Source organism: Podarcis vaucheri (genome assembly GCF_965113315.1).
Source record: "Podarcis vaucheri genome assembly, chromosome: 15".
In the NCBI taxonomy this organism is placed as follows: domain Eukaryota; kingdom Metazoa; phylum Chordata; class Lepidosauria; order Squamata; family Lacertidae; genus Podarcis; species Podarcis vaucheri.
In genome coordinates, this window is record NC_138753.1 from 14,064,343 (window position 1) to 14,076,400 (window position 12,058).

General features: G+C 47.5%; 1 protein-coding gene across 4 annotated transcripts in view; it reads right to left on the reverse strand.

The window, feature by feature from the left end:
• SRRM3 (serine/arginine repetitive matrix 3) overlaps positions 1–12,058 on the reverse strand; it is a 95,681-nt gene that overhangs the window by 25,152 nt on the left and 58,471 nt on the right. For all 4 annotated transcript variants that reach the window (XM_082201494.1, XM_082201496.1, XM_082201493.1 and 1 more), the window contains exon 4: positions 3,956–4,057. In XM_082201494.1, coding sequence (XP_082057620.1) covers positions 3,956–4,057 — 102 coding nt within the window. The remainder of the gene's footprint in view (positions 1–3,955; positions 4,058–12,058) is intronic.

Consider the following 12,058-nt stretch of genomic DNA (forward strand, 5'->3'; position numbering starts at 1 on the left):
CTAGGGCGGGCCACCCCCACTGCCCCCACCTTGCTCCTGCCCTGGGCCTAGGCCGGCTTCTGTCTTAAGGACATCTCTCTTGATGGGCTCAACCACACTTCCACTTGCCCTGTGTCTAGAAAGCATGGATCCGAGCAGTTTTCCCCTTGTCCTGCTCCCTTCCCAGGAAAAAACCTCTCTTTAGCTTTAAATCAGAACAAACAGCAATCTGTTGGAAATTGCTGTTTTCTCCGATTGAGCGCTAAAGAGTGGTTTTCCCCAGTGGGACAAGGGGGAATATGGATAAACTCTAAGAGTATAAAAAGAAAGAGAGAGTCAGCCTGAAAGTGGGGGGAAAGGTGAAAGAGTGAAGGAAGTATGGAATGTTTCAGTTTTTTGACCCGCGATGTTGTTTTCCTGTGCCCCCGCAAAGCCAATTTATTGTGGTTTCTTATTAACCAGGTTATGACAACTTTATCATCCCTATAAAATTTGTATGTAAGCAGATCACCCTATTGATTAGCTCAGAGAAGAGCCTGGCTGATGGGGGTGTTCTCCAATGCAATTGCCTTGTCTTAATAAACAGAGTCTTGATCAGACCTTTCCCCCAATCACAGTGCGAGGGCTTGATTTCTATTTCACAATGTGGAAATCTACACTCTCTCAAACCTTTTCTTATGCAAGGAACTCAGAGGAATATAGGAACCAGCAAGCACGATGGCATCACTTCCCCTTGCGGTTTATGAGTTTGGAGTGTGGGAGAACAACACAAAGCCAACGCAGAGTGAGGGCAATGCATTTTGTCCCCCCTCACTCTGAATGGGTGTACATTTACCCTGCTGCCATTTATAAAGGGTCCCCCCGCCTTTGAACCCCAACATGTGCTATTCACAGCCATCTAATTTGCACTCCAGTTACCACAGGCAAAAGCCATGAATAGGCTTTACCGTGACAGCCATGCTTCCTTCCCTGCTTCTCCACCCCACTGATGTCTCTGTTGTATTTTCTGAGCCAAATGGGGTTCATTTCCCTTAAAGCAGCCAATTATTCACTCGGTTTGTAATTGGGTTAAGCTCCCTTAGCGACAGAGATTAATGCTTCCTGGGCTGTGTCTGCAGGCTGTTGTGGCCTCCCCTTATAATTTCCCACTCTCAGCTTTTTCCCTGGGGATGCCAGGCAAAAGAGGAGTGAGTCAGTTTCTCAAAACCATTTGCCAGCCTTGATATTTATAAGCGCTTACGGTTTTGCAAAGGCAGACACACAAGGGCAGAGGGCATGAGACTCCCATGTTTTTCCACGATACGGTTTGCTGGGGCTGCTACAAACCGATCGATTATTGAGTGAGTTCCCTATTCCAATCCAGAAATAATGTGGAAAGATGAACATAAGAAGGGCCTGCTGGATCAGGCCAATGGCCCATCTAGTCCAAGCATCCTCTTCTGACAATGGCCAACCAGATGACCACAGGGAACATTACTGCCTCCAGCTGTGGAGACAGAGCAGAGCCATCATGGCTAGTAGACACTGATAGCTGTCTCCTCCATGAATTTATCCAATTCTATTTTAATGCCATCCAAGTTGGTGATGGAATTTTTAAAAAAGGTCTATATATATATATATATGTTCATGGATTTGTCAGGCAAACACATATATAAATGTATGGGCCACATGTCTGAGGCAGCACAGGAGGGCAGTCCTGGAGCCATTTTGGTTCCCAAGCTGACCAAATGTTTTCTCTGCAAGGTCAAAGGAAAATGGAAAAGCCTCCTCATTGTCTTTTCATTCACAAAACCTATCTTAAGGGTATATCTGTGTATGAATAGGGTGAGCCTGTGACCTGGCCCAGGAACTACCGTATTTTTCGCTCTATAACACGCACCCGACCATAACACGCACGTAGTTTTTAGAGGAGGAAAATCCGTAGGCATGCCACCCGTAGGCATTCCCTCCATAACACGCACAGACATTTCCCCTTACTTTCTAGGAGGAAAAAAGTGAGTGTTATGGTGCAAAAAATACAATAAGTATTTGTCACTACAAAAGACTGGCCAGGCTCCCCAACCAAGTAAGCATTAACAGGTAATCTGCCAGACAGGAGATAAACGACACACTTAGATTTCTGTTGTAGACCGCCCTTTCTGTGTTGTAGGTATGAAGTGTCTGGGTGGTGGTCTTGAGCTACACCCCTTCTGTGATGTATGTATAATGTTTCTGGGGATAGTCTTGGACTCCAAAGCGGGCAATTTAAAATGTCTATATAAGGGCGGGCACACCTGGGTTCTGGGTCCTCCTCCTCCTGCGTGTGAAGGGGGCACCCTGTTGCAACAGTTCAATAAAGATCAGGCTTACTAGCTGCTTTGCTTCTCAATATTCTCTGGTTGGGCCCTGTTCTTTTCTCCGACCAATGGAGAACCTGCAAAGGACTCTATAAGGGCTCTTATGTCCCCCATAAGGGAATAAGGGCAGATTTCCGTTTATTACACAGACCATCACTGCCTCTTGGGGAAGTGAGTTCCATAGTTCAACTATGTGCTAAGAGGGGGGCACGCTTGGCAAATCCACACCGTGATCAACTCCTGCCCGGGAACCAATGTCCCCACTGTGGAAGGACGTGTGGATCCAGAATTGGCCTCCACAGTCACTTACGGACTCATTGTTAAAACCGTGTTTATGGAAGACAGTCTTACTCGGCTACGAGTGATCGCCAAAGAAGAGGAAGAAGTTGTCTTCAGACAACCATTCAACATTCAGCTTCATGAGAAATAGTGTTTTCAGAGAGCGAGAAAAACATTTCCTCTATCCACTTTATCCATGCCATGCATAATTTTGTAATACTAATATTTATTTAAATGCCTCCCGTCTGACTGGGTTGCCCGGTTTTTGGGCACCACACAAGAGCTCACCCCAAATGCACGTTTTTGGGGCGAGAGCAAGGTGTAGGGCATATGACTCTCCCAGCAGCACAAGCCGGAAACTACATATCCCGGTTTTGCATTGGAAAAAGTTGGAAGGTATGATTAAAGTGATACGATACCCTGGACCGCACAAACTGCTCTACCTTTTGCCCAAGTTCCCCGTGCTCCCCAGTTCCCCCACCCAAACGAGGCCTTCCTGTGCAATGAATCAGCAAGCTCTATTCCTGTCCTCCTCAGTGACCTGGTTTCTTCTATGCCCTCCCCCAGTGCTGGCTAATGGATTATAATATGCGCTTTGCCGGCACGCCAGCTAAGTCACTATCAATCCTGGGAAAGCTCAGAAGCGTTACTGATGGAGAGGGCCTCTCAAGTGGGGGCAGGGAGGCCAAGCCGTGGTCCGTGAGAGCAATCAGTCCATCAGGAAGGGAACCAACCAGCTTGGCTGCACCTTTCTGTCTTCAAGGGCAGGGGGAAAGCAGTCTGCAAGGATAGTGAAAATGAGCCGCTGGGTTGCCTGACCTGGAAGCTTTCAAACCCAACTTTCTCCCTGACACGCTAGTTTTCTACATGCAAGGAGTTCTTTTGTGGGGGTGGGAATCCTTTGCCCTGACACGTTAGTTTTCTAGATGCAAGAAGTTCAAGGGAAACTAGGCTCTGTGGGCTCAGGCACACTGGAAACCAGGAGGGAGATATTAAAAGAGGCAGAGTTTGCAATGAGGATCCCAGCGCCTATACAGATATATAGAAGAGAAGAAGAAGAGTTTGGATTTGATATACCGCTTTGAGACCCAAAGGAGTCTCAAAGCGGCTAACATTCTTCTTTCCCTTCCTCCCCCACAACAAACACTCTGTGAGGTGAGTGGGGCTGAGAGACTTCAGAGAAGTGTGACTGGCCCAAGGTCACCCAGCAGCTGCATGTGGAGGAGCGGAGACGCGAACCCAGTTCACCAGATTACGAGTCTATCGCTCTTAACCTCTACACCACACTGGCTCTATATATCAACAGGTGTATTCACATTGGCCAGGCAAGCAATTGGTACCAGCTATCCCTTCCTACTCACATTTGCCGCCCATGTTGGTCCTCGCGGGTGAGAACACCCTCTTTTTCCATCAGCATTTGCCGGAAGGTCCCCACTTTCTGACGGATCTCCTCTTCGGAATACCTGCCATAGCAGACAAAGCAAAGAACGTGGGGGACAGAGTTAGTCAGGAATACTCGTGGTTTCATCCTCCCACCATTGCCCATTATTCAGTTGTGATTCCTGCCTGGTGGACTAGATGATGCTTAGGGTCCCTTCCAACTCTAAGGTTCTATGATTCGATGAATTTATTGTTAAAAAATTAATGCCCTTATAGCCCTCCGGTTTTCTCCAAGGAGCTCAAGGAGGCGTGCAGAGTTCTCCGCCGCTACATTTAATCTCAACAACAACCCGGTGAGGAAGGTGGTCTGAGAGAGACAGTGACTGGCCTGCCAAGGTCACCCGGTGAGCTTCACGGTCGAGTGAGAATTTGATTTTGGCTTTTTTTGTGTCATCATCATCATCATCATCATCATCTCATTGCATTTCTTACCTGCCCTTCACTTCAGCGTCCCAGGACAGATCAGAACATTATAAAAAAAGAGTAATGTAAGGTAGCTAAAGCTTTCTGGGAAATGATCTATAATGAGTTGGGGGAAATGCTAAAGATAACTTTAAAAAAAAACAACAGAAGCTTTTCTTTTAGATAGAATTGGTGAAGAGGTACCCAAAGAACAGGGGGGGGGGACTATTTATGTACTCTGCTATGGCTGCCAGAATGATTTATGACCAGAGATGGAAAGAAGAAACAACTCTAATGAAGGACGATTGGCAACGAAAATTTATGGACTGCGCTGAAATGGCAAAACTTACCTGGAGAATAAGAAACCAAGAAGAGAGACTTTTTAATGCAGAATGGCGGAAATGTACGGACTATTTGAAGATGTAAACAACTTAGAACATTAGCAGGATTCACATAAAAACGTGCAGTAAGAATAACTTAAAGGGGATACAAAAGGAAAATTAGTAAATAAGTTTGAATTTGATATGCATTGGTAAGAGATATAAAATAAGTAACCACAGAAAGGTGGGGAGGGGGTTGAGGAGGATGTGGCATTTGTAGATGGATTGTGTAAATACTCTTTTCTTTTCGTTAAAATATTTGCAAAATTAGAAAATGATTTATTTTTATTTTTTTTAAAAGACTATTATAAAAATAGAACATTAAACTCAATTAAAAAAAATTACCATCCAAAAAAACAGGGTGGGTCCTAAAATCTCTTTCTCTCAGGTGGCCAAAGCCTGGGTAAAGATTTGCATCTTCACCTTAGGGTGAAAGCCATGCAATGAATGTGCCAGACACATGGTAGTCGGGAGAGATTTCCACAACTGAGGGGCCGCCACAGGGAAGGCCCTTGTCCAGCTGTCACCCCCAAACTTCTGAGGGCAGTGGAACTACCAAGAGGGCACCTAAAAGTGTCCGTAGGGAAGGAGAGAGAAGGTATTACAGATATCTGGGGGCCTTTCGGGGCTTTAGACACTAATGTGAGGTCCTTGAATCGGGCTTGGAAACAAACTGGCAACTGTCCTTCTGCTGATGGACAAAGACTCTTTTATTCTGACACACCTTTGGGAAATGGTTGTTGTTGTTTTTTAAAAAAGGAAAGGGATTTTATAATGCTCTGCTATTTTTATCATCTGTATTTCAATAGATTTGGGTTTTGTGTGTGTTTTTAACGCTATTTGAATTTCATTACGATTCGGTGATTAGCTTTTGTATTTTATCTGTGTTGAAAGCCAGTCAGAGGGGGGAATCAATATAATGATGATGATGATGATGATGATGATGATGATGATAACTGTTTAAAAACGGACATTTGCTGAGCTCTGGCTACTGCATTTTGGACCAAGTCGCCTTCCAGGAAAGCCCCACAGAGAGCGCGTCACAGACAAATCTTTTGGAAAGATCAAGCGTGCTGCAGAAGCCCAGCCGGTCTCTTTCATCTCCTTAGGTAGATTCACACTTAGGCTCTCATGCAATTAAAAAACCCCAAAACAACCCAGGCATTTCAGTGGGGGTGGGGTGGGGAGGCAAATCTGATCAGGCACCTAGCATCCAGGGAGGGTTTTGTACTCATTCGCACGGTGCGTAGTTAAACTATGGAACTCTCTCCTACTGGAGGCAGCGATGACCACCAACTTGGATGGCTTTGCAGGAGGACCGGACAAAGTCATGGAACAGAAGGCTATTGATGGCGACTAGCCGTAACAGAAAGGGACGCGGGTGGCGCTGTGGGTTAAACCACAGAGCCTAGGACTTGCCAATCAGAAGGTCGGTGGTTCGAATCCCCACGATGGAGTGAGCTCCCGTTGCTCGGTCCCTGCTCCTGCCAACCTAGCAGTTCGAAAGCACGTCAAAATGCAAGTAAATAAATAGGTACCGCTCTGGCGGGAAGGTAAACGGCATTTCCGTGCGCTGCTCTGGTTCGCCAGAAGCGGCTTAGTCATGCTGGCCACATGACCCGGAAGCTGTACACTGGCTCCCTCTGCCAATAAAGTCAGATGAACGCCGCAACCCCAGAGTCGGTCATGACTGGAGCTAATGGTCAGGGGTCCCTTTACCTTTACTTTTACCTAGCCATGACAGCTCTGCTCTGCCTTTGCAGTTGGAGGCAGCAATGCTTCTGAATAGCACTTGCTGGAAACTACAGGAGGATGGAGGGTTCGTGTGCTCTGAGAAGAGGATGCTGGAGTGAGTGGGCCATTGGCCTGAGACAGAAAGAGAGAGGAGGAGGAGGGGGAAATATAGCCAGGGCAAACAGGTCTCCCTGCCCAGGTGCTGCTTTTTATCTCTGACGCTTGGCCTCTGTGCGAAAAGGGCCCCTTTGTTTTTCCTTCCCAATTGACTTAAGAGGCCCGGCCGAGTATTTATTGGGTGATTCAGCCTGGCTTCCACAGCTTTCATGGCCCATTAACTCTGAGTTACGGGCCAGCCAAAGGAGCTGGACGCTGCTCTCTGCTCGCAACCAGAGGCCCCCTCTCTCCGGCTGCCAGGCCTCAAGAGTCAGTGGGTCGATAGCTCAATGATTTATAGCATCGGGTGAAACATCCTGGAGAGGCGGGGAGAAGAGGAGATGGGGGGGCCTTCCCTTTGTTTCCTTTGTGCTCTCGGAGCAGCTAAAGCGCCCAGCAGCTCGGCAGGAGCTTTGCCAACCCCCTCAAAAAGAAACAGGATTCTGGCCATGCCCGTTGCTGCACTGAGCAGCCTTGCATAAGCCCAGCCCCACAATCCTGTCTATATTGCAGGCCAGGCTCTCTATTAGGGGAGGAGGAAGGGGAGGTCAATGAAACAGCCACGGCTTTGCATGCAGAAGCTCCCAGGTTCAGTTGCCAGGTATTATTCTCATCACCATTATCAGCATTATCATTTTATTCTGAGCATTTTTCCTTGCCTCGTGCCTCCTTCCCTGAGCCCGGGAAGCTTCCGCCCAGCTTAGGGAGGGAGGAGAGATGCTCTGGCAGGTGTCTCAGAGCCCTCACTTGTGTGTTAAGTACCGGCACCTCCCCCCCCCCCCCGAAAAAAGCACTGATTTTATTATTATTTATAGGTATTTAGGTAAGGCAGGGGAAAGCTTCTGCCAGTCAGTGTAGACAATACAGAGCTAGATGGACCAGTGGTGCGTTTCAGGGCTCACCCACACTTACTTTGCCCTGTGGTTTACAGGCAGAGGTCGAGTTTCGTTCTGTTCTGGTGCTCTCCCTGAAAAAAATCCATGTTTTACTGCTGAATCGAAGCAAATGGAAATATGTAGAAAACTCAATTGCCATTGAGGTTTTCCCAGGGAAAGTGCTGGGACAGAAAACAAACAAAACCCAATGGAAATCCCAGATTTGCACCTAGAAACACGACATGGAAGGAGGAGCAGGTGAGCCCTCAGCATAAGGCAGCTTACTGTGTTCTAGCTTCACACCCCTATGGGGTGAAATCAGCACAGCTGAGGACATTGAAATCCCAAGTCCTCACACAGCAGATAGACTGCTCCTGCTCAGAAGCTCTCGTGCAGCTATCAGTTCCGCCAGAAATGTTATGGTGTGGGTGCCAAAGGGGTTCCAGGGAGGGTAGTAAGTCAGTGTAAACGTTGCACTTCTAGGGACGTCTAGGTAAAGCTAAAGGGACCCCTGACTGTTAGGTCCAGTCATGGACAACTCTGGGGGTGCGGCACTCATCTTGCTTTACTGGCCGAGGGAGCAGCGTACAGCTTCTGGGTCATGTGGCCAGCAGGACCAAGCCACTTCTGGCAAACCAGAGCAGCGCACGGAAATGCCGTTTACCTTCCTGCTGGAGCGGTACCTATTTATCTACTTGCACTTCATGCTTTCGAACTGCTAGGTTGGCAGGAGCAGGGACCGAGCAGCGGGAGCTCACCCCATCGCAGGGATTCGAACCGCCGACATTCTGATCGGCAAGTCCTAGGCTCTGTGGTTTAACCCACAGCGCCACCCACATCCCGGCAGCTGCAATAGATTCCTGTTATTTCATTCAAGAGCAGGGCTGGTGTATCCCTACTGAAGCTGGACTGCTGTTATCTGGATTTCTCTTCCACTTCCCGTCAGTGAATGCACTTTCCTGTGTTAGGCTGTAGACACAGGGCCCACGAGAAGCTGCAATAACAGGGTCAACCACCCACTTGTGCCCACCCACAAATAAATGTGCCTTTGGGTAATGCTTAGAGCCTGATCCTACGTGATGCTGAGCATTCCTTCTCATTTCTCGCCCCTTGGCAGCACCCTGGGGTTCCCCCCATGCAGGCAGAAGCTTGGGTAATGAGGCCATCAATAATTCTCCTTCATCTGCCTTCAAGGAATGCAAAGCATCCCGTTGGGAAGATATCGTGGTGACTCAGCTACGCTCAGTAGGGTATGTGGGCATGTCAGGCTGGGAGGTGAGCAGAGCCGGAGCCAGAAAGGTGGTGTTAGTACGGAAGGTTAGTACGGAAGTGCAATTTTTGCACACCTCTGAAATTTCGCGACATTTCAGAATCCACACCTTTGCCTTCTAGAATGTGCCCAGGGGAAAAACCGGTTGCTCCCGAGAGCTGAGATGTGGCAGCTCATGTGTGGATTCACTTAACAGGCTCAGCTCCAAATCTAAAAGCCCCCTAGTTTGCTGCCCAAAATGAATGTTGCTGGGTATTTTTGATGATGCAAATGCAGATGCATTTGTTGAAAGAATTGGCTTTATATATAATCTTGGCAGCTTAATTAGTAATTGCAACTCAGTGGAAAACAGCCCCAAATCTTCCCCTGCATGCTTGGTTCCACTCACTCTCTAATATACCTGCAATGGAGAAAATTATGCCTCATTTCACCCTTGACACTGGCTTTTGACACCTGAAGTGTATACTTTTAGGACCCACCTTGTTTTTATGATTGCCAATTATTTTGAACTGTTTTAAATGCTGTGTTTTAATGTTGTAACACACCCTGGGACCTCAATGTGAAGGGAGGGTTAATCACCATCATCATCATCATCACCTGACATGTTGACAAAGGACTGGAAGCTTCAGACATTTTTTTATATCCTTTGTGACATATACAGAAAAAGCACCATTTTCAAGACAACCTTAGTCACACGCCTGGCAAATCTGGAACTACACTTGACAATCAAATGAGACAAATATTCATTCTTTATGTGAAGATAACTTTTATTCCTGCTTTTAACGTTCATTGACTTGGACTTTGTCACTTAACGCATATGTAATTGTACTTTATGTGCCCATTTTAGGGTTTGCTTTTTCGTCTTTTAATTTTCTCTCTGTTTTATATGCAGGTAGGTAGCTGTGTTGGTCTGCCGTAGTCGAAACAAAACCAAAAAATTCCTTCCAGTAGCACTTTAGAGACCAACTAAGGTTGTTCTGGGTATGAGCTTTCGTGTGCATGCACACTTCTTCAGATTCACTGAAACAGAAGCCACCAGACCCTTATATATAGTGAGAGGGTGTGGAGGGGTATTACTCAGAAGGATGGTGGGAATGGGTGATTGGCTGACGACTGTTAATGACTGCAACTGGTGTTGCAGGAAAACGCAAGGGGTGAGATGGCTAAAAATAGCTATATCATGTATAATGAGAGAAGAATCCAATGTCTCTATTCAGACCAGACCTTATACGCAGTATGTTATCAAAGGATATAAAAGATCTTTACAAAGAGGAGGAAGAAGGAGGAAGTAAGCCGCCTAGTTCAAATATTGATCCAGCTGAGTGACCTCATATCCCCAAATGAACAGACCCAGGGCCTCAGATCATCATTAGAGGCTTTTTCTCTGTGTGCCTCTTCCAAAGGAAGCGGGTAGTCAGGGCCTTTTCTAGTGGTGACCCCTCGGCCACAGAATGCTTCTCCCCTAGAAGGCTTGCTTGGTGCCAATATTGCCCGCTTCTAGGCACCAGGCAAAGACATCCTCATTCTCCTATGCTTTTGGATTTTCACTTGCAGTATCGGGAAACTGATTTAACGTCTGATGTTTTACAATTTTCATATGTAAGGTCCTCTTTACGCATGCTCAGAGGCACCCATCTCTTCATTTGTCTCCGGTGCAGGCCTGGCCTCTTTCTGTTCACAGGAGTGATACTCTGGCTTTGCAGCTGAAGACAATAATGCTTTGAATACCAATTGCTGGGAATCGCAGGTGGGAAGAGCACCATTGCACTCAAGTCCTGCCTGTGGGTTTCCCACGGGCATCTGGCTGGCCACTGCGAGAACAGAATGCTAGACTAGATGAGCCTCCTTTGGCCTGACCCAGCCTTCATACGTTCTGCCTTGGACCCACCCAAAGGATGCCCCACTTTTCCTCCTGCTTGTTGAAGCGGAGGAACAAACTGATCTGAAAAGGGGCAGCTTCCATTCATTCTCCTCTCAGGCAAAAGCCCTGTGTGGGCTCAGCTTGGCATCCGAGGGCTCTTGAATATTTCATGGTCTCCAGACGTGCTCCACCGTTCAATAATTGAGCAGTTCACCTTGAGTGTCGGCGCTCAGGTAGTGCGGAAGAGACAGCCAGCTCCTTCCCCCGACACACAAACACGGCTACCTATTTTGCCTTGTTTGCTGTTACATTGGGTAGTTTCCCCACCCCCAACTCTTTCTCGGGAGGAGCACTGCATCACTGCAACGCACAAAGCCCGGCTCTTCATTTCTGCGTAAATTTCCAACGTGCAATGCAAAGAATCAGAGGAAGCCGCTTCGGACCATTGCAGCCTACCCAACTCAGGATTGTACCGACAGGTATGATATAATAGGGACGCGGGTGGCGCTGTGGGTTAAACCACAGAGCCTAGGACTTGCTGATCAGAAGGTCGGCGGTTCGAATCCCCGCGACGCGATGAGCTCCCGCTGCTCGGTCCCTGCTCCTGCCAACCTAGCAGTTCGAAAGCATGTCAAAGTGCAAGTAGATAAATAGGTAGTGCTCCGGCGGGAAGGTAAACGGTGTTTCCGTGCGCTGCTCTGGTTGTCAGAAGCGGTTTAGTCCTGCTGGCCACATGACCCGGAAGCTGTACACCGGCTCCCTCAGCCAATAAAGCGAGATGAGCGCCGCAACCCCAGAGTTGGCCACAACTGGACCTCATTTTCAGGGGTCCCTTTACCTTTACCTTAGATATGATAACCATATACAAATACCTAAAGGGTTGTCACAAGGAAGATGGAGCGAGCTTGTTTTCTGGAGCATAGGACTCAAACCACTGACTTGAAGTTACAAGAAAGGAGGTTTTGAGTAAACATCAAGAAGTGCTTTCTGACAGCTGATTGACAGTGGAATGCATTCCCTTGTGAGCTGGTGGGCCCTTCTTCCTTTAAAGCAGAGGTTGGATGGTCATCTGTCATGGAGGCTTTAGCTGAGATTGCTGCATTGCAGGGGGTTGGACTAGATGACCCCTGGGTCCCTTCCAACTCTACAATTCCATGATTCTATTATTCTGTTTTATGGTTTCAGGTAGGAGAAATCCCCAGTCCTACCTGGAGATGCCAGGGACTGAATCGAAGACCTTCTGACTGCAAAGCAGATGCTACAGCCCTTCCTTAATGTAAACACCTGGAGCACAGGAACATAAGACATTGCCTTACGCAGAGTCAGACCATGGACCCATCTCACTC